Here is a 24,124-nt window from a genome sequence, read left to right as displayed (position 1 = left end):
TGCATGCCGAAATCACTCCTGGCAGGCTATGGGACCATATGGGATGCCGGGGATCGAACTCAGGTCTGTTCCTGGTCGGCCTCAACCAAGGCAAACGCCCTACCACTGTGCTTTCACTCCAGTTCCAGAAATCATACTTTTTAAAGTAATAGATTAATTTAATAATAAATAAATAATTGGGGGGCCAGTGAGGTGGCACTAGAAGTAAGGTGTCTGCCTTGCAAGCACTAGCCAAGGAAAGATCGCAACCGTGGTTCGATCCCCTGGCATCCCATATGGTCCCCCAAGCCAAGGGCAATTTCTGAGTGCTTAGCCAGGAGTAACCCCTGAGCATCAAACGGGTGTGGCCAATAAATAAATAAATAAATAAATAAATAAATAATATTTAACTAACAGAAAGGATAAATATCAAGGTATTTGGCTCACCTTCTTTGAATCAAGATTCCCGAAAACTGCACTGGCATGGGGACAAACTTCAGAAAGTGAATGACCAATCTTCACAATATCCTTATTTCTACAAATACTCTAAAAGGAAATAAACAATACATATATATACATATATAAATTTCAGAAATATAGTATCTGATAGAGGACTTTATTAATAAAGTGGGTAGGGCTATTGCCTTGTATGGGGCAACCCAGGTTCAAGCTCTAGCCCCATATACGGTCCTCCAAACCCAGTCAGGAGGGAGTGATTCTTGACTACACAGCCAGGAGTTACCTCTGACCACCGCCAACTATGGCCCCAAAATAAAAACAAAAGTAACTTCTTGTATGTTTTTCACAATTCAAGACTTTTTCATAAGAAATAAGATTAGGGTCAGAGTTATGGTACAGTGAGTAAAGCACTAACCTTGAATGTGGCCAACCCACTTCAATCCCTGGAACTACATATGATCCCCTGAGCCTACTAGTATTGTTTCTCAAGCAGTGCTAAGAATAAGCCCTGACCACTGCCAAGTATACTCCTACTCCACAACCTTTATAAAATTTTTATTTTCTAACTAAGTCAATTATTTTTCATTCAAACCAAAATACCAAATACAATTACATTTTAAATTATTATCTCTGCATTTTCCTTTTTTGCTGCTTCCTTTCACTTGTAACTTCTGCAATGACTGGAGTCAAATACTTAATTGCAGCACTCACACACTTTTGGGTGCACTAGCTGCTGGGTCAGACAATGTTGTGGTACACTATAAAACACATATTTTATTTCTATACCAACAGCCCTAAATAATAAGAGCAGGTGGGATCAGACTTGGGCATCTGGGTCACTGGCCTCACTCTCGTAAGGCAAGCACACTACCAATGAATCGTTCCTGAGCCCCTGAATATTATTTTCAATCAAATTCTCATTGTTTAAAATGTACGGATGTTTGGTCAACAGACATGGGTAATTCTTTGTTGTCATGCAAAGAAATGTAAAACCACTTCCAAATGCATATGTCCTGTCCAAAACTACTAGTGATGATTTCTCAATTGAGATCTGGGTTAGCAATTCTGAAAATACTTGACTATGTAGTAAGATTGAAAACATATTATAGGGTCCAGGGCATTTGCCTTGTATGCAGTCACTACAGGATGGACCCCAGTTTGAAAAATGGCATTCCATATGGTCCCCCCAAGCCTGCCAGGAACAACTTCTAAGCACAGAGCCATGTGTAAATCCCTGAGAGCCACTGCAGGGTGTGACCCCCCCAAAAAAAGAATACATATTATAGATTATGAAAGCAGAAAATAAAATTACAAATAACATAATAAACCCACAGAATTATATTAGAACTGAAAGAGGCCCACTTTAGCACTATTGTGAGTTTTGTTACAGTTTGTTCAATTAAGTGAATGTTAAAGTAAACCATGTTTATTTTTTTTAACAAAAAAAAATGCTGCTACCAAATGCATATCAAACTATGTTCAGGGGCAGGAGCAATAGCACAGCAGGTAGTGCATTTTCCTTGCATGCAGCTGACCCAGATTTGCTCCCCAGCATCCCAAATGGTTCCTCTGAGCCTGCAAGGAGTAATTTCTTATTGAAGAGCCAGGAGAAACACCTGAGCTCAGTTGAGTAAGGTCCAAAAAAAACAAATAAAAAAATATGTCCAAACTATTACTGTGTTATGTAATAGAATTCTATCTTTAAAATGTTAGGCTTTAATTAAATATGACAGAGATACAAATTAAGTGCATGCTGTTGGTGAAATGATGCCAATATCCTAAACCTTCGTTGTAATACATTCAAGATATAGTAACATGAAAAAAAAAACAGGTATGCCTAATTCATCATAACCTCATGGCATGTATCATATATGAGTGTAGTTTTTCATTTCTATATGTGCATATATGAAGGAGGTGTAGAGAGAAAAATGTAGATACTTAAGAGTTATTACATATTTTATAGCTGTTGAAAATTATTTTTATAACTTCACAAGCACTACTTTCTTGTAGCAATAGCCAATCATAGTGCTCAGATCTTTATTTTTTTGTTCTGGGTTCTGATTATACTCATGACTTATTCCTGGCTCTGTACTCAGTAAAAGGATCATATGGAGTGAGTGCCAGAGATTGAAACCCAGTCAGCAGCATGCAAGGCTAGCAACATATCAGTTATATCATCTCTTTTTTAGTTTGGTTTTTGGTTTTGGGGCCACACCCAGTGATGCTCAGGGGTTATTCCTGGCTGTGCGCTCAGAAATCACTCCTGGCTTGGGGGACCAAATGGAATGCTAGGGGATCGAACCGCAGTCCGTCCTAGGCTAGCACATGCAAGGCAGGCAGACACCTTATCGCTTGTGCCACCATTCCAGCTCCTTCTATCTCTTTTTTTTTAAGTTTATTTATTGATTGTTGTTTTTTTTTTCCCTGCCCAGCCCCTGGCCAGTCTTTGGGCAATGCTCATGGTTTTTACTCCTGGCTCTGTGCTCAGAAATCCTTCCTGGCAAGCTCAAGGGACCATATGGATACCATGAATTGAAGTGGGTCTGTCCAGGTCAGCCGCATGGAAGGTAAATGCCCTATAGCTGTGCTCTCTCTCCAGCCCCGAGCTATAATATCTCTGAGGCCCCAGATCTTGATTTCTAAATAACATTCTCCAAATGTTTTGGAATTCTACAGGGTAAAAGTTAAAGACTGAAAAATTATGACCTCTGTGACCTGTTTGTTAAATAAAATTTAGTGGATCATCCCACCACACACATTTATCTATGGTGACTTTTACACTACTGAACGGATAAGAAATGACAGACTATTATTACCCACAACCCTAAAATATTTACTACCTAATATTTCACAAAAACAATTTGCTGATGCCTGCTTTAAATCTTAGCTCCAAATTTAATCAACATCTTTACATAATGGGGCCAGAGCGATGGCGCAGTGGTAGAGCATTTGCCTTCCACACAACTGACCAAGGACAGAACTCAGTTCGATCCCCCAGCATCCCACCCATATTGTCACCCAAAGAGCGATTTCTGAGTGCATAGCCAGGAAAACCCCTGAGTGTCACCAGGTGTAGTCCAAAATTTAAAAAATAAAAATCTTCACATAGGATCAATCAAAATCAAAGTCTAAAGCTACACTGACAAATTCTTTATATAGTCAATATTCATTTGAAATGTACCTAATTTGAGATTTGTTACTCACTTGAAATGTAGCTAAACTGAGAACATTTTAAGTTAAAATAGAAACAGGTTTTAAAAGACTGAACAGAAAGAATATTCTCATTAATATTGTGATAATATCTTGAAATGACATCTTGGATATTCTGAGTAAAACTATAAAATTTTACTTACCCAGAAACATTTACCTTATGCATATATGCAAGTTATTTATGCAGTTCACAAATTGATACTAATAAGTGATTTAGAAATTTGTAAACAGATTTTAGTAAAAATAAAGTATAAATTTTTATAATGGTGTGTCCCTATACAAGCATAAATACAATTTATCATTTAACCTAGACAACTACTAGAGAATAACATAGGTTATTAACAGACAATGGGCAAGAATACAGAACATAGGTACCATTTAAAAATTGTTAGTGCACAGAGACAAACTTGTACAGAAACAAGTCTGTACGAGTGTTAGTGTTATATAAATGAACTTTTCATAACATTTCCTATATGAAGTTAATAATGCCTAGTTAATCGAAGTCTTCGACACATTCCATTCTCATAAATTTCTTCCCTAAGTTGCCAATTTTTATCCCCACAAAAGGAGTTCCTGTATCAGATATATAGAGAAATGTTACCCTTATTCCTCCCATTACATATGCAGTTTACAATAGTCAAAATGGGTGATTATGTGCTATAGGAATTCATGTTCTTAAGTTTATGCTAGCACTTTAATACGTCGCTCTGCTGATATAAAATTCAAAGTGATTCAGTAAGGCTGTAGAAATCGTACAATGGGTAGTGTGTTTGCCTTACACGCAACTGACCCAGATTCCATCCCTGGCACCACATATGGTACCCTAAGCCCACCAGGGTGCAGAACCAGGTGTTAGGCCTGAGCACAGGCAGGTTTGGCTTAAAGACAAACCTTCAAAAAATAGAGATTTAGTAGTCGATTCAATTTTATGATGAGAATTTATCAAATTCAACTAAATCTCTAGAAAAAAAAAAAACATTTTAAGAAAAGATCTCCCTGGTCAAGAACAAGAGCACAGCAGCAAGGTGCTTGCAACCTCAAAAATGGCCTTTAGATGGAGGCATACATTCAAAAATAACATCTCAGAATCCAAGAATTTAAGCAGCCTACATTGATGGTGGCGAGTATAATTCTGAAAACATAAATTACAATCCTGCTGTTTTCTTTTTAATTGTAAACAGATGCATTATGGTAATACTACTCATAACTTGGACAGACTACTAGGTGTAGCCATTTGTCTTCATTCTCTTGCTAGTGTTCCATTAAGAAAGACTATACATTACATCTGATCGTTATAGCTATATATGCACATCTCAGCCTTCTATTTTTTTTGCTGTTTTGGAGTAGGAACAGATTAGAAGAGGATATCACGTAAATAAAGATATTTTAAAATAAAAAATTAAAAAGAGAAGAGGAAATCAAGTAAGCTGGTATTTACCTGGGCCCAAAACGTCAGTGCATCTTCTACATGACTTCCGACCACATCTTCAACTGAAACCAAAACACAATGCAAATCAAAACTTACCAATATATGCTAGCTCTAACACCCACAAGTAAATTTGAGTTCCAGTACCTTTATTGTTATGTGCCTCTTCATCCATTTGGGCAATTCCTGAAAAACTGAACAATTTATTACAGTCAATTAGGTTCACAGACCGTGTATAATGAAGAATAACATCCTTAATGTCCAAATTCCTGCAAGTATGTTTTGCCCCAAATATCAAAAATGACTCTCTATTTTGAAATGTCTGGTATTTTCTTCAATAATTCTTTCATTAGAAGTGGGCTGCATTTTGCAATTATGTCATATACAATCTCTTTCTTGGCTATTAACTTTGGAGCCAAGCTTTTACAAATTCAGACTAGAGTCGATCATTTGTTAAGTATATTTTGACCATTCTTTTGTGTTTTTTAATCAACTTTCATAATTTAAACAAAAACAAACACTATAACTATATAAATAGCAATCTTTCTCTGCAGTTGAGAGAACTTAGGAAGCTTGGCTGCAGTGATGTTATTAGGTAGCTTTGGAAGTACCTGAAAATATTTTAGGACTGAGGCACTTTCTTGCACGAGGCTCACCTGGTTCAATCCCTGCCCCGCCCTTCGCATAGATTGATTCCAACCGGTTCCTGCATGTGTTTGTTTGGGGGCCACAAGTAGAAGCACTCGAGGGTCAGTCCTGGCAGGCTCAGGGGGTCAAGCCAGGTGCCCATGCGCCAGGCAAACGCCTTCCTTACCCGTTGTGCTATCAGTCCAACCCAGCTTCCTGCTTTCAAGGCCTTGCAATTGATCTGAATAGACGGTACAGAAAAGTAGGCTCTAGTCCTTCATTTCACTGACCCTAACCAGGACTCCCACGCAGTGGTGTAGGGGGAACCCGAGAGCCCCCCAAAGTGGGTACTTTGCAATTCCATGCCTACAAAGTGCATAATCCATTCATTCCAAAGGACTGTCTGCGTAAATTCCTAGCCCTAAGCCCTGGCTGCATGATCATTTCATCCATGACCATCTCCGAGGCCAGAGCCCGGCGGAGCGACCGCGCCAGGACTCAGCTGCGAGGTCGGAGTCGCATCGGCCTGCGAGGCCCGGGCGCAGCGGCACGACGGAAGGAAGGAAGCGGGCCGGTAGTGGCCTCCCGACGCCCGGGCCAGAGCCCAAGTCCTCCACGGCCTGCGAGCTCGCCCACGAACCTCGCGCTTTTTCCTCTGGGATCTCTGCGCGGCTGCTGCGGGCTCCACATGCTGAGGCCGAGGTCAAGGCCGCTGCCGCTCCGCAGCCGCCCTCGACGCACGTGCAGCGACTCACTGCGCAGGACTCCGCGACCGCTCAGGACCCGCACTACGCATGCGTGCTCGGCACTGTGCACGCGTGCTTGGCACTGCGCATGCGTGCTGGGCACCGAGCATCACCAGCCCGCCCCCTTGCGTGCGAGGAGCGTGCTGGGTGATTCAGCTAGCAGCAAGGCGCCTGCGCAGAGCCCACGCACGTGCAGGTGCAAAGTCGCCGAGCCTACGCGTGCGCAAGAACGCCCCCCATAAAACACAGCTGTGGCCACTGTGCTAACTTGTTTTATTCCAGCCTGCAGATTCGCGGGCTTTATTTTTGCAATAGCTGAATTGGGAGAATCCCACCATCCGTGTTGCTTTTTGTTGATTTCGTTTGGATTTTGGGTTGGTTGGTTTGAGGGGGAGCTACACCTGTCAATGTGCAGAGGAGAGGATGGGAAAGAAAAGAAAGTTGCTTTGAGAGTTTACCTTTCCACCGGCACCATATGCACCCCAGTTTTGCATGTCCTCCCCAGTAGAGAGAGATTCCTAAACTTATTGGATCTACTCCCCTTTGCGAACAGAGCACTCATTCCCTGCCTGGAAATTGACTGCCTTAAAGGAGACGCCTAATTGGACTAAAGCAGACTAACGAACAGGGTTAGTTCTAGCATCCACCTGCCAGCATTGCCCACCTGTGGAAACACTGTTTTGCTGCATAGGAGAGACTGGAAGATGGAAGATGAAGAAAGATAATGGGTGAAATTATGAATGGGGGAGGAGGGAATTAGGTGAGAGTGTAATCAGTTGGCTGCAAATTGGAATGAAGAAAAGAAACTGTGGTCAAACTGGGTTGTTATATGTCTATAAACTAGAATTTATTTAATGTTTTTGTGTAGAGAATTCTATGGAAAAGGAGCGTAGATCTCTAAGCTCACATTACAGTGCTCTTAGAAAATTGGTCCTTTAGAAATCACATGAAATCGAGGTTTTCCTAATGGAATTTAAAATTATATGCATAATTGGTGTTCTGTATGTTCTGTAAATTGAGAAACATTGCTTTTTCACTTTTCTTGCCACTTCAGTTACATTTTTTGAGGCTTCATAGCACTGTTGTTTTGCATAAACACAGGCGTGAAGTTTTCCGGTGAGGATGGAACATATCAAAAATAATGAGAAAATCTCTGCTGGCAGGGATGAGGTAAGAAAGGAACTCGGGGTTGGGGGTAGAAAGGAACTCTCATCCACTGTTGGTGGGAATGCTGCCTGGTCCAATCCCTATGGAAAACAGCCTGGAGGGTTCTCAGTAAACTCAAGATTGAACGACCGTATGGCCCAGTAATCACGCACCTGAGTATGTATCCCCAGATAGAAAGATATTCATCCAAAAGTATGCATGTACACTATTCATTGCAGAACTCAGTACAAGCCAAGACTTGGAATCAACTTAGATGTCCAACAACATATGAATGGATCATGAAAATGTGGTATATAACTAATGTTTTTATCCACGTAATCAGGTCAGAATATTATTGGATGCCAGAGACTCCCTCTACTTTGTTTACTATCAGTGAGTTTTAGTGCCTTAATTTTATTATGTATAAAGTAACTACATCTCTTTTTTTCACAGAAGTTCTTGGAGATCTAGGCTGGACACCCTAACTTCACAATTCAGTGCTCTAACATATTAGACTCTATATATAGTACTCATTATAACAATGGTTTGATAAAATTCTCCATGATTATGTCTTCTACTATGAACTACAGCTTATGACCATGGAGACCATGAACTAGGCAACTGCATATCAGAATTTTATGTTACAAGTCCCACTCATTGAGTATGTTTTTTCAAATTACTGGTATCCCTTCTCTTTTTTTACCTTATTTTTTATCTTTATTTTTATTTTTATATTATTTTTTCTTTTTCTCTCTTATTTTTCTTTATTTGTTTATTTAGTAATTTTATTTCTCTTCTCCTTTTTTCTCCTTCAATTCAAACAATGTTGCCATTGAAGCATAATGCCCAGGCAGTCAGTTTACTTTCAGGAAAGGCACCTCGATGTACAAGACACGGGGGATGATACTATTTAGGGTAGACTCCTCTTTTAGTGCTTGCTATCATATTGCTTAGCACTCTAGATATGAAAATAATGTTTATCCTAAAATTTAGCAAAGTTCACCTTGGATATTGATGAAGTCCCTAGAAATTGGAAAACCTTTCCTCTCTGATGTGTTGGTTTTATTTACCATTTAGTAATTTATTTACTTACAATTTATTTTTTATTTATTATAATTTATTACATACAATTTATTTATCTTTTTCTTTATTTTTTATTTATTTTCTTTGTTTCCATCTATTTTTATCTACCTATTTTTTTTTTTTGTGGTTTTTGGGTCACACCCGGCAGTGCTCAGGGGCCACTCCTGGCTCCATGCTCAGAAATTGCTCCCGGCAGGCACGGGGGACCATATGGGACGTCGGGATTCGAACCGATGACCTTCTGCATGAAAGGCAAACGCCTTACCTCCATGCTATCTCTCCGGCCCCCTTATTTTTTTCTTAATTCAACTATTTTTAAACACTCTGGTCCACCTCATAAGGGTCAGGACGCCAACCAAAATCTATGAATAGATCTCTAATGTCTGTCTATAAGTGGGCATGAATTTGTATGCATAAGACTCCTCTATGTTTGCCTAATCTATATTGTAAATAATCCATGCCTATATTGTATATAGCTCCTGTTATATATTACCCCCAATCAGAACTCCTTCTATTCTCTCACCCTCAATCCTGATCCATTATCTCTCCCTATTTAAGCTTGTTCACCTTAAGTTCTTAACTCCTTAGAAACTGAGACTGTCCACCTGCCCCAGTAAGCTACCACCTGATTCCCAAAGTGAAAGGACAGCTTCTCATCCCTTCATCTTTTGCCCCAGCAAGAAACTGCAACTACCATTCCTGCTGACACAATCCATTCAGCCTTCTTTTTCCAATCCCATCTCAATGTGGACTATTGCTTGCTACCAAACTCAATTCCAGAGGGATCCCCAATTTGAGGATACTACCTGATCTCTTACAGATACAAACTAATCTCTTACATTTAATATGACCACAATATGGAATGAAACTGTGCCATGGATCTCATTCCCTCCCCCCAAGACTATTTCAAAAGACTTAATGGTGATATCCATATTTTCCTTGTGTGTTTAATTTCTTAATAGTATACCTCTTAGTGTGTTTATTTCCAAATATAAAGGTAGTCTCCTCCTCTTTTTTTTTCTATTTTTTTTGGCTTGTTTTGGTTTTGCTTAGTACAAAATTCTAGAAGAGTCTTGCTTGAGATAAAAGCTCAGCTCAAAACCAGGGCACAGGAATTGTATAGCTTGTCATTTTTACCCCCAAAGGCACCAACAATTTAATATGGCATTGTTCCTTTTTGTATAGGCACACTAAAATTGGGAAATCTTATGAATAGAGACAAGATCTTATCTACTAGGGATAAGAACCCATAAATTTTATAATACAGGGGCACCTTCCACCCTGAACATATGTCATGAGGACTCACCTTAGACCTTATGTGATTGAACATTGACCATCCAACCCTGAATCTTAGATCCCAACCTTAGAATGGCACTGTTCCCTGCAGCAGTACCAGGAAGCAAACTCCCCCTGAGGGAGCCCTAATACAGCTCCAGTACCAACTTGCCCACAGTAGGTTCATACAACACCCTGTTGATGAGGAAACAGAAACAACTTGATGTAAAGGCAAGTTGCCCTACCTCATCACCTAACAGTGAGATAATATCAGAAGACACTATTTTCCTTGAGCTGTGCAAAAGCCAAGATCACTAAATACAGAAGACTGACTACAACAACCATGACTGAGAAGAACTTCTGGAATATAAAGAAAGACTCTATCCTAGATTTCATTCTAGGATCTGTGCAAAACCCAAGATCTCCAATTACAGAAGACTGACTTTTATAACCACAACTGAGCAGAATATTTCCTGATGCCATAAAGAAAGACTTTGGGATTTGACAATGAACAGATCTGAAGCCTGTAGTCAGGCTCATGCCAGTATGTTTCAACAGTTGAGACACCCTGTATCTCTTAGGCCAAGGGAATTTCCTTTCTAATTTCCCCCAATATTTTGACAAGCCTATGCAAAAATAAATAAAACCAAAAACTCTATACCAGCCCCCCTTTTTTATTCATATTTATAGAATCTAGACAGGGACTCCTGCCCCTTTTCCCTTTTTTTAAAATCAGAACCATAGAACACAAATAATGTGTTCTCCCTCATATTTCTATATCTTCCTACAAACAGAAAAGGAAAAAAGTGGATGGTACCAAAGTCAAAGCAGTCTGATGAGCATTTAGTGTAAATAAAAAATGATCAGACTTAAATACCCAACTCAGAGTTAATGACAATAGAATCAAAAAACTCAAACAACAACAAGCTATAAACAAAGAGACCTTTTACACTAGCAGTCCAGAAGACTAAGGGTGGAGGTATGGGATGTATGCTGGGATCAGTGGCAGAGGGAGGTCATCACTGGTGATGGGAATTGCCTTCATTCACTCTCACTAAGTACCTTAAATATAACTGTGAAATACTTGTAATTCTCATTGATCTCAATCAAAAAAACCCAAATACGAAATTGCTTGTAACCATGGTGCTTAAATAGAGATATTTAAAAAATTAAAAAAAGACACAGATGAAGTCATAACCAAAGTACATTTTTAAAACAAGTGTTGTATCAGTGTCTGAGGGTTTATTTAATTATATTAAAGTAATCTAACTCTACACTAGCTCTGATTTCACTCTAAATATGCTACCATAATGTTGAAACTACATTTCTTCCTAACCCTGCAAAAATATGTTAAATAAATTTTGTAAAACTTATAATTAATAAAGATTGAAATTTAAGTTGAAGCATGACTTTAAACACTCTGAGGCAATAAAAATAGTCATATAGTGGGACTTTAAGTTTATCTTTTATTTTTATATTAATATATTTAAGCACCTTGATTACAAGTATGATTGTAGTTGGGTTTCTGTCATGTAAAGAACACCTCCCTTCACCAGTGCAACATTCCCACCACCAATGTCCCAAATCTCCCTCCTCCCCACCCCACCCCCACCCGTAGTTTAGAAAGGCTTTCATAAATAAAAAGCTGGAATTTCACAGCAGCCCCTAAAACATAATCAAGAATTTTCTATTACATAAAACTGTCATCATGTATTTATCTAGTATGGCTAATGTTTATGTAAGGGTTGGAAAGAATGTATTGGAAGTAAAATTTTATGAATCGTAAATTGAGTGCAATAAATGTTGTAAGTCATGACTCTGGCAAGTACAGTAATCATGTTCAAAATTATGATTTCATTTTTCACATATAGTTTGCCAGAGCAATTGTAATTTGTGTTACCAGTTCATTACAATAAATGTAACTGATAGCAAATAAAATCGAATCATGATATTCAAGAAAATCAAATAAATGTTAAAACACTGATCTGCATAATATTTGGGGAAAGTTACAAAGACATATAGTAATAGCCTACAAAATACCTTAGTCTGAATTATTAAAGAAAATGTATGTTGCTAGAATAATAAAATAATTGAATTCATTAAGTGGTAACTAATCTTCACAAATATGTGAAGATCATAAAAGAGGGAAGCAGGGAAGAGGGAAAAAGGGAAGAAGAAAGGAAATAAAGGAGAGATATTAAACAAGGTACTAATTCTATATGAGCATTACTTGCCTGACCAAAAAAATGAATGTCCATGAGAATTTAAGACTCTGCCCTCAGACTATCACATATATACTAATAAATATGAGTATCCTTATCAATTATAATGCAAATATATATAAAAATAAAGTACATTAATAAAAGCAAAATGGCTGTTAATAACGTCATTGTTGAGCCATTTATTTTGTGGTCTTCCTGGGAATTTCCCTCTTTGTAAAATAAGAGTCCATCTAAAAACATCTTAATGTTCACTTTAGTTGAATCACAGTGGATAACAAAATTAGTGTTTGTTCTTATCTTTCCTTTAAATTAATCTTTATACCATCCTATCATAAATTCAAAAGCATAACAATGAGAAAAAAAACCTCCTTTACTTATGCTAAATTTTTTAGTATTTTTCTTGTGTTTATATTTGTATTTTTTAATATATTTTATTTAAGTAACATGATCATAATTGGGTTACAGTCACAAACAGAACACCCCCCTTCACCAGTGTAACATTCCCCTCTCCCCCCTCCCCATCCCCTGCCTGTATTTGAGATAGGCATTCTACTACAGTTATTTGTTTTTAAGTTCAGTAAATTGTATTTTTTCCCTTAAAGGATAAGAGTAAAAAATATAGTGTGATAGTGGCAATCGCCATTTTTTGCATAGATCCAGAAAAATATGGGGAAAACGGAAAAAAAAATCCTTGGCCTGATTACAAAAAAGCCTTATCCCAGAAGTTTATTGGCATAAGACCGACTCTGGGTTCCAGGCATACCAGTCTGTCCAACCCGAGTTATTCTCCGTGGTCCCGGTGAAACTTGTTCACACTTTTATGCTAAATTTCTTTTAAGAAATATTTTTACTCTAAATTTAATCTGAAAATTTTAAATTTAAAAGAAAACAACTTGCTTCTTATACATAGTATCAAATATTCTCTCGCTTGGATTAGGAGATAGGATCACACCTGGCAGTGCTCAGGTATTAGTCCTAACTCTATGCTCAGAAATCACTCCTGGTAGTGCTCAAGGGACCATATATAATGATACTAAGGAACAAACCAAGGTCAGCTACACTCAAGTCAAGCACTTTAACCCTTGTACCATCATGCTGGTGCTTCAAATATTATCTTCCTAAAAATAAATACATTGAAAAAGTTTGGAAAAAGTAATTGAAATCTCTAGTCAATAATATTTTAATGTAAAGAAAGACATTTGCAATGCAAAGTTATTTCAAAATCCAGTTTTCACAATAAAATGTCTTGTAAGGAAAAAACAATTAAAACATTTAATGAAATATATCCTTCTGAGTAATTTCAGAGACAGTTTAATTTACTTGAGCATATTACTGAATTTTCTTTCGTTATGAAATTCTCTGGCAAAGAGAAACAAATTGACTGTTAACGTCAAATATGGAGAGAAATTCCTTTAAAGGAAAGAAGAGAAATTTTTTTGGTTAAAATGGATATCAATACAGTTAAGTATTTTCTGTTTTCAACTGAAAAGATAGGGCATGAGAGATAGTATATTAGGTAAGTCAATTACCATGCATGCAAACAGCCTGGTTCAAATCCCTGTCTCTTACATATGGAAACAACCCTGAGTATTGATCACTGCCAGAGATCAATCCTGACCACTGCTGTGTGTGACCAATAAACAAAAACTTAAAATATTAAAATATATTTAAAGTTGATTCTTTTATGGTTATAGAATGAATAAGTACATTTCTTAAAGAGTAGATATATCAATTTTTACAAAGAAGCCTTCAGTAAAAGTTTTGTCTCTCTCTTTTTTTTGGTCACACCCAGCAGTGCTTGGGACTTACTTCTGGCTCTGTGCTCAGGTGTGGGGCTGGATACTGAACCCAGGTCTGCCATAGTTAAAGCAAATGTATTGTTCTGGCCCCTCAAATCATTCTTTATATTTATTCACACATAAAATATTTACTGGATTCCTTTATCATGCTAGGAAATGTCTCAAACCCTAAGGAATATATATTTAGAGTACTAGAAACAATTATCAAATAATCACATATAAAAAGATAGTCACAGTGAGTTATACAAGAAATCTAAACCTTCTTAACTTTGTGCAACAGCTAACTTATTTTGGAGCATACTCCAAAACTTTTAACATAGAGGCTGCAATAAGAAAGTCAATTTTCGATTTAGAGAATTTGTATCCATGATGGTTTCTACAACCAAATAGATATATGACTTACATTATGCTAGTCATTGTAGCCCCACCCACACCATCTGCCTTGCTGTTTCTTAGACACCTTCTTGCAGATGTTTATCCCAGGTCCGGAGCTACACCTGATGGCCAAACGCTAACTACTTAAAGCAGTTCTAACTTGTTTCATGGAAAACATAATTTACTCCTCTGCTAATCCAGTGTGAACTGTGTCACTTATAATGAGATAATTGAAATTAAAATGGCACTAAGGTATCCTCTCGTGCCAATAATTGGAAACAACCATTGCTGGTGGAGAAATGGTGACAAAGTAACCTTCTCTCACTGTTGGTGAGAATGTTGTCTGTGATAGTCTTCAGAAAACAGTTTAAAGATTCTCAAAAAAGTAAGAATAGAGCTTTATATGCCCCAGCAACCCCACCACTTGGCATCTATTCCAAAAGACAAAAGACACAGAAGTGGAAAAATGTCTGCCACTCGTCTCCATCATATAATTTAAAGTACTAGAAAATTGAAGCAACCAAAGTCCAATGAGAGATTAACAGATAAATACTATGTGGTATAGGTAAAATAATGGAATATATGTAGCTATAAGAGAAAATAAAGCCTTACGGTTCACTGCAACTTGGATAGAACTGAAGAGCATCAAGCTAAGTAAAAAAAAAAAAACCAGAGGGAAAAGAAAAAACACCCAGATGGTCTCATTCATCTGTAGTATATACAAAGAAACAAAACAAGGAAATAGACAGCAACAAATGATGGCCAAACCTTACCCCTGAATTAAAAACTGAGATTACCAAATCAAGTAGGTGAGGGGAAGAGGAAGTGTGAGAGATTGAAGAGGAAGACTAGAGATAACATAAGGACACTGGTAACTTGGATACTTTGAAGATCAAAGTGCAGTAACTACATTAAGACCGGCAATATTAACCCTATTATAAACAAGTCCCTTTAACTATAATTAAAAAATTAGGGGCTACCCTACTCTAAAGGGGAGGAGTAGGGGGAGGGGCCGGGAAGATATCTGGCTTTCTGTTCCTTGATCCTGAAGACCAGCTCTTCCCAGGTATGGGTTTAGGGGACACCTCATACCAGAGGCCTACTCCCAGGCTTGGGGGATGCTGGGAGGCTTGGCAGGCCCCCAGCCGTTCCCCTATTTCTCCCCTGGACTCTAGGCCTTGCCTGAGTGTCACCTTGGGTGGCCTGATGTGGGTTCCAGGTGGACTCTATTAGGGGTCCCCAGGCTTCCCCCCATCCCTATTCTGGGGGGAGGATCAGGGGGAGGGGCCGGGCAGATATCTGGCTTCCGGTTCCTTGATCCTGGAGGCAAGCTCTTCCCAGGTATGGGTTAGAGGACACCCCATACCGGAGGCCTACTCCCTAACTTGGGGGATGCTTGGAGGCTTTGCAGGCCCCCAGCCGTTCCCTATTTCTCCCCTTTATTCCAGGCTCAGGTGGACTCTATAGTAATCCTCAGTCTTTCCCCCTTTCTCTCTCTACACTAAGGGGGGGCGGGGATGCATGGGGTGGAGGGCAGGCGATGCAGCAATGGTGTATGTCGTGACATTCACTGGTATTTTTTTTTCTCGTTGGTCTCCTTTTTTTTTTTTTTTTTTGTTTTTGTTTTTGGTTTTTGGGCCACACCCGTTTGACACTCAGGGGTTACTCCTGGCTATGCACTCAGAAATCGCCCCTGGCTTGGGGGGACCATATGGGACACCAAGGGGATCAAACCGTGGTCCAGTTGGTCTCCATTTTAAAAACCATGCAGGGGCACGGTTATTTATTTATTATATATTTATTATTATATTTATTAAACATTATATATTTATTCAAAATAAAAATGGGAGGATGGACTCTCAGGCTGGGAAGAGACCAGTTCACGTGGGGTACCATATATATTCAAAATAAAAATGAGAGGATGGGGGCCCGGAGAGATAGCACAGCGGCGTTTGCCTTGCAAGCAGCCATTCCAGGACCAAAGATGGTTGGTTCGAATCCCGGTGTCTCATATGGTCCCCCGTGCCTGCCAGGAGCTATTTTTGAGCAGACAGCCAGGAGTCACCCCTGAGCACCGCTGCGTGTGGCCCAAAAACCAAAAAAAAAAAAAAAAAAGAGAGAGGATGGACTCTCAGGCTAGGAAGAAGCCAGTACTCTTTTCCTACTTGTATACTCTCAGCGGCCTCTTGGCCTCTTCCTTCCTTCATTGTGTAACTGTGGTTGCTACCATACTAGGTTTCTGATTAGTTCCCACAAACGGTGACAATTGAGTCCACTGTCTTAAGTTATATTGTTTATTTTCCCCACTTTTTATCCCTTTGTTATCTGTTAAATAAGGAAGTTTGTAGAAGTGTCTCTCCATTTAACGTATATATAAGAACCAAGTCAATTGGATTGCTAGACTTGTTCTAGCATCCCCATAGGCACCAATCTCATCATGTGATACTGTTCTTCCTTTGCATAGGCACATTAAAATGGATAATTATATACAAACACGTTCTTGTCTTATAGAGATGGGTACACACAAATCTTGTAATGCAGCAGGACCTTATGCCCTGAACATTGTCATAAAAACCTGGCTCATGTCTTGAAAGAATGGGCATTGTCCATTTATCCCTGAACCAGGGATACCATCTACAAAACAACCATGGTTGTGTACTACATCACCTGAATGCAATCCTCTACCAGGGAAGATCCTACCACTGCTCTGGCATAGACCTATTCAACAGAGACTTCGCTTTAACACCCAGAGAACTTAACAACAACAACCTGCTTTAAAGACTGGGATCTCTGCATCACCCTCTAATTGTGAAACTAAAGGGTGCTCCGCATTATCCTGACTTATATAGGATATGGACATATTCCGAGATCCTTGGCTACAGAAACCTGACACCTACAACAGTGACTGTATGAAAAATAAAAGTGTATTGGCATACAGACAATGACTTGGGTTGGACAACCTAATATGCCTGAAGCCTAGAGTTGGTCTTGTGCCAGAAAACTTCAGGGGTAGGTCTTCTTGTATTTAGGCCAAGGCTTTTTATTTCCATGTTCCCTATATTTTGCTGGGCCTATGCAAACAATTTCCACACTAACACAGTCTTTGCTGTGCTCTTTTGACTCATTCTTAATGAATTATTGTATTATGATCAATTGTGTTAACAATACTACAGCTTTAAATGTTAAGGGAGTTGCATAAATTTTTTGGCTTTGGATTGCTTTGTGTAAGAAATATTATAACATACTACAATCTGGGGGCTCAAGAGACAAAGTAAATGTACATGTTTAAATAAATAAATAAAAATATAATGGTAATATAAAAAATAAATACCAATTCATAGATCTTGAGCACTTCAAAAAAATTAGGGGCTAGAGAGATAGAACAAGAATACAGATATTCCTGGTGTTCTTGCTGACTGCAAGTGTGACTGTGCAGCAACTACAGGATGACCAGCAAGAAAGAACACCCTCTTTCTTACCCAAATGTGTACCCCTAGACACACGAGTGCCATCAGGGGAAACTTTATTTTAAAAAATGAGGGAATGTGGGACCCTGAGTTTTCTGCTTTTCACATTTAAGTTTCTGGTTTTTGCTAAACTGCATATTAGCTTCTATATACTCCCTTTGTTAGCTTGTAGGCCTATAGGAATGTGACCTTCAGATAAGAGTTGGACACGAAGGGAAAACATTGATTGGGACCAGATGGTGGGGATGTCCTGTATTGGTATAAGGATGGAAGATATAGATAAAATAAAAAAATGTCTATTATCTTGGAATCAAATTGTCTGAATTTTGACATTAAGTGGGATCCAATGGAATAGAAGATGTATTCTTTGAAATGTAGCAGGTGTCAATAGGAAAGTAACTGGATGGGTGTAGATTAATGTTGAACATCTACATAACTTGAGTGGAATACTATCTCTGGGTCCTTCCTTGACTGGAAGCCTGCTCTCAGGCTCTTAAGCCTCCGAGTTTTGCATTCTTGTGTCTTTGTCTGAGTTTACCAACCACTTTCTCTGGAGCACATGCCCAACATTTGGGGGCTCATCCAGGATAAGTAAGGTGGTTTGGGGGCTAGGCAGAATGAGAGACGCTGGTTTCTGGGGGGTTGTTGGAAGATTTGGGGGTACCCTCCCATCTTCTTCAGGTTGAGCCTGTCAAAATGTTTGAGAGTGCTCTCCCTTCCTTTCTTTTCTTTTCGATCCCATCTGGAAGTGCCTGTTCCCTCACTCTTTCAGGGTAATTGATAGCAACATGCTGGACGACATCCTTCTGCAGGATCAGAGAGATATCTCTGATCTGTCGGGAATTCCTCTCGGTCCCCTTGGACACTGCTAACCTTTTGGTGAGCCTCCGAGGAAGGCTGATGAGGGAACATCTGGTACTGGTGTGCACCAATGCAATATCGGGTACCTGCGTCGACCACTGTTGCACTGCTCTGTTCAGGGTCTTTTCTGCTTAAGCTTTGTGATATCTGGTGTACTCATTCTTGTCTTCTGGCCCTACCTTCTGGTCCATCTTAATAGCCTCACATAGTATTTGGTTTTGGTTCTGATTGAGAATTCTCATCTGGTGGAATGTTAAAGGGTAAAGGGTCAATCTGTTGTCTTCTGTCTGTGTCCTGAATGAGAGCAGAGCCATACCTGTGAGACTGTTGAAGTTAAGAAAGTCCTGGGAAAATTTGTTTTGTTGTTGGTGTGGTGTCTGTTGTTCTTTTCCGTTTGCCTTGCCCCTTTATGCTGATTCTCATGGAACCGGCTCCGGCACTTTCTAGAACTCTCCTCCTGCACCCCCTTCCGTGGGAGATTGGGGGAGTCCCAGCCACCTCCAGAGCAGGTAAAGCCAAGAGCCAGGACCAGCACTTCAGAGTTGGGGCTGGGCTGTCTGAAGGGGAGAGCACACCCCAGGGATAGCCACAAGATCCAAGGAAAAAACATGAGATTGAGCCCCCCTTCTTCATTCACTAAGGACAGTCTGGGCAACATAATGCAGGCAGTGGAGGACTAGCAAAAAAAGCAATCAGCAGGACTGTTGCAATACTGCCCTTGATGGGGTTGACTGATGGAGGTATGGAGGATGAGGCCTTTCTCCTCCAACTAGGACCACTCGACTGTTACCCTGTTCAGCCGGCGGGAAGAAAGCTAATAGGCAGTCAGGCTTCTGAAGAAAACAGCTTTTATTCTGTGGAAGAGGCTGAAGCCAAAAGGCCCCAGAATCAGCCCCCCCAAAAAAGCCCCCCGCCTTCCACAGACCCTTGCTTATATACCCCAGAATCAGGTACTACCCAATGGTGGGATCAGGTACCACCCAATGGTGGGAAAAGAATCAGGTACCACCCTAGGGTGGGAGCAGAATGCCAGGTCACACCCTAGAGTAGGGCACAATCACCGATCAGGGTAGGGTCAGTAACATAATAATCCCATTGAAATGTTTACATACACAATATAGGACCATGAGTATTTATGAGAGCTTAAGATGTGGGGTTAGATTAGACCAATTTAATGATTTTACCAGAAAGGCAGGTGCTTTGAGTGGTATAGTATAAAGGAATTATTAAGACATTGGGGACTGGGAGACTTTTTAAGTTCAGATCTGTCATGGTTAAAATCCTCCACAGAGCTGGAAAAAAAATCTTGAGATAAAAGAATTTCTGAGTAAGGTCATGATTCTTTTAAGTGCTATCTGTATCTATTGGATCATGAAGATGTGGTATCTATACACAATAGAATACTACATAGCAGTTAGAAATGATACAATCATGAACTTTGCAGCAACATGGATGGATCTAGAAAATATTAAATTAGGTAAGCCAGAAGATGAAAGATAAATACAGAAGGTCACACTATTCTGAAGATCCAAGAATATATACCATATATATACAAGTAACACGCCATGAACAAGTACAACAGTTTAACAGGGTAGAAACTTCAAACATGGTAATTATCATCATTTACTGGTGAGTAGTGTCAAAAACAAATGGAAGAGGATCAACACAAAGCCTTGACTACACATCATACCATAAAGAAACAAGCAATAGCAGAAACATCAGCATAGAGAGAACAGGTATGTAAGCAACCTTGACTACAAAACCCATAATAATGTCTTTGAGATCTTATACAGGACTATAGGTCAAGAGTATGATGGGAAGCCAGGGATTCCAGCGGAAGCATTCCATAACAATAAGATGTAATGCCTTAATCTCACTATATTTCAAATAACCTCCCAGCTTTTCAGTCTACAGGGGTCCTTGGATACAAAGGATGGATAACCTAAGATGACACCTCGGCGCCCTATCACACTAGAGACCATACCCAGTCTGCATTATGAAAATACCTGGAGAAAACACTTTAATATACCCTTTATCTCTAGATTATGCCCTCTACTAGGACCTGAAGCATGCAACCACCCAGACCACTGAAGCAGGCACCAGTGAACCACAGACTTACATTATGGGACCTACTCATCGAACATGGTTATGTAAACCAACATTTCCTTTCTCTCTCCTCTCCCCGCTTCTTTCTCCCCTTTTCTTCTTCTACCTTTTCTTCCTCCTTAACATCAATTCTATCCAAGTCAAATAAAAATCACACTGTTACTTCCCCTCTAGGAAAGGGAATTTGATACATAAGGTGCTGAAGACAATACTACATAGAATAACCACCTATATAGATAGACCTCTCTAACGCATTGGTTAATACTCAAGACACGAAACCTGTATGCATCCAAAATTGCTCCAGTCATCACTGTATCCTGAAACCCTCATCCAGGGAAGTCCATCACTAATGAAATCCTTAGAAATTGAGAAAAACTCCCAACTTGGACACACCAGCCCAATCTCTCTTAGCTGATCTATTAGTTTCTGTACCTTATTTGTACTATATTCACCTATTTCTCTGTTCTCTTATTTCTTATTCTCCCTGGATCTTTTTATTAAGCTATTCATAAGCTAACTATTTTATGTATGTATGTGGGCATGAACACAGAGATAGGACTCCTCCATGAGAGTCAAACCTAAAACGCAAATAACCCATGCCTACAGTGTATATAGTCCCTCCCATAAACTACCCCTCTCCCCCCTTTTCAGAAATCCGACTACCCCTTCACCCCCCATTTCCAACCTGAGTTCCCACCTTATTAAAGCTCTTTACCCTCAGTTCTTAGTCTACTTAACCCATTAGGTATCAAGACCGACCTCCTACTCAATAAGCCACTACCCAGCACCCAAGCAAAGGGACACCCACCTAAACCCACACCTCGTCCCGGGAAAGAAGCTACAACCAACACCCCTGCTGACACATGCTGTATGGACCACCTTCTCACCTCTCTTGTGGACTGTTGTTCGATATCAGACTCAGATACAAAAGAATCCCCACCACAAGAACTCTACCCAAGACCTCTCTGCTGCAAATCTCTTCTCAATCTCAAGAAGACCAGGGCGTGGGATGAAAATGCACCCTGGATCCCACACCCCACAAGAAAAGCTCAAAAGACAAAGGGGAACCCTATGCTCCGTCATAAGCTCAAGACCCATATAACACTATCTCATAACTTGCTAACCCCAAAATGGAAGGTAGTCTCCTACATCACTTTGTTCCTTTAATTATCTTTTTAATTCATTTTTTAAAAAAATTCCATTTTCTTTATATATGTGTGTGTATCCTTATTTTTTGTCTTATTCCTGCCATCTTCTCTTTCCACCCCCAAGAGCACCAGCGATAAAATATAGCACCATTTCTTCCTGCAAAGGCACACTAAAAAAGGGGAAATTTAACGTAGAAAAACAAGCTCTTATCTACTATGGGTAAGAACTCACACTTTTTTTTTACAATACAGGGGCACCTCCTACCTTAAACACGTGCCATGTGGACCCAACTTAGACTATAGGAGATCATACAACGACTGTTGGACCTTGATCCCTGGATTCCAGACAGAGAAACGAAACAGCTCTCCACAACAGCTACAGGAACCAAACCCCCTCTGGGATATCTTTAATACTGCTCTAACGCCAACATGATCCAGTTCTGATACAATATCCTAACAATGAGATAATGGCAACAGCGGGACCTAAGAGCAGGTTGTCCTTACCTCACCATCTAACCATGAGACAACATCAGACGACTTGTCATCTTATGATCTGTGCAATAGCCAAGTCCGCTATCTACATATGACTGATGGTGACAACCATGAAAGGGCAGAACGTATCCTGGGTCCAATAAAAAAGCCCTAGTCCAGAGTTCAACCTATGATCTGTACAACAATCAAGATCTCTAACTCCAGGGGTATGACTGAGACAACTGCAACTGAACGGGTCTCCTGGAAGCATAACGATAGATGTCATTCCATGCTCCATCTTAGGTTCAGCACAATAACTAAAACCACCAACCACGGAACACTGCTTAAAACAACAATGAAGGAGTTGAACTTCTAGAGCCGTAAAAAAAAAAAAAAAAAAAAAGACTTCTTCATGAACTCCATTCCTTGACCTGTACAGATACCAAGATCTCCAGATACAGAGGCCTGATTTTATCATTCATGACGGAGCATATGTCTCCCATACATCATAGAAGGATCCAGGGAAGAGTAATGAACACACATAGAATCTATAGTTAATCCCATGACAACATGCTTCAAGGGCAGAGAAACCCTGTATCACTTAGTCCAAGGGAATTCCCTTTCTATTTTACCCAATATTTACTATGCCTATGCAAAAGGAAAAAAAAAAGAAACCAGCACAAATTTTAGTCTTTATTTTTTTTTCTTCTTGTTTTTTTTTTCTTTTTTTTTTCTTTTGCTTTTGCTTTTTTGGTTTCATTATTGTCGTTGCTGTTTCCTTTCTTCTTTTGTGCTCCGTTTTGACTTTTTTTTTTCAGAAGTGTAATTAATGTGTAGTGCATGGGGCTAGTGCTGTGGTGCTCATTGGATTTCTTATTTAATTTTTCTTTTTTTTTAATTATCTTTATTTAAACACCGTGATTACAAATATAATTGTAGTTGTATGATTACAGTCATGTAAAGAACACCCCCCTTCACCAGTGCAAGATTCCCACCACCAATTTCCCAGATCTCCCTCCTCCCCACCCCACCCACACCTGTACTCGAGACAGGCTTTCTTTTTCCCTCATTCATTCACATTGTTATGATAGTTTTCAGTGTAGTGATTTCTCTAACTGCACTTATCATTCTATGTGGTGAGCTTCATGTCATTAGCTGCACCTATATGGGAGTATGGGGGGAAGTAAGGGTTGGGACTGAGACAGTAAAATATTAGAAATGAGCTTTGTAGGGCAGTATCAAGGTCCCAATACAAGATGGATATTATGGATATATAGAATATATGCACACAATACTATCAATATGAAAACAAAGAGAAAAAATTTCCACTGACTGTCCCAATATAAACCAGTGCTAGAACATCCTGCCCTCCTCCCAGAGCACATTACCATTAGTGTAGGGAGAGATAGGGGAAAAGCCTGTTGACCCCTATAGAGTCCACCTAGACCAGTGCCCAGGGAAAAACTGAAGTCCAGGGGAGAAAAACCCTATACCTGGCAAGAGCTGGTTTCCAGAATCAGGGACGAAATTGGAAGCCAGATGTCTGCCCACCCTCCTCCCCATGCACCTCCCCCCTGGAGTACAGAGGGAGGGGGGAACCTGAGGACCGCTAAGAGTCCACCTGAACCCACTTCTGGCCATCTGAGCTGGCCACCCAGGGAAGGCCTGGAGTCAGGGTAAAAAGACAAGGACGGCTGGGGGCCTGCCAAGCCTCCCAGCACTCC

General features: G+C 39.7%; 1 protein-coding gene across 1 annotated transcript in view; it reads right to left on the bottom strand.

Moving 5' to 3' along the window:
- LOC126020004 (serine/threonine-protein kinase 31-like) overlaps positions 1-5,261 on the bottom strand; it is a 136,979-nt gene extending 131,718 nt beyond the window's left edge. The window contains exons 1-3 of the mRNA XM_049781440.1: positions 5,222-5,261; positions 5,087-5,139; positions 427-525 (exon numbers count right to left, since the gene is read on the bottom strand). Coding sequence (XP_049637397.1) covers positions 427-525; positions 5,087-5,139; positions 5,222-5,249 — 180 coding nt within the window. The 5' untranslated portion in view covers positions 5,250-5,261. The remainder of the gene's footprint in view (positions 1-426; positions 526-5,086; positions 5,140-5,221) is intronic.
- Positions 5,262-24,124: the final 18,863 nt, after the last annotated feature.

This window comes from Suncus etruscus, chromosome 10, assembly GCF_024139225.1.
Source record: "Suncus etruscus isolate mSunEtr1 chromosome 10, mSunEtr1.pri.cur, whole genome shotgun sequence".
In the NCBI taxonomy this organism is placed as follows: Eukaryota; Metazoa; Chordata; class Mammalia; order Eulipotyphla; family Soricidae; genus Suncus; species Suncus etruscus.
This window is presented reverse-complemented; position numbering and strand designations above follow the sequence as displayed.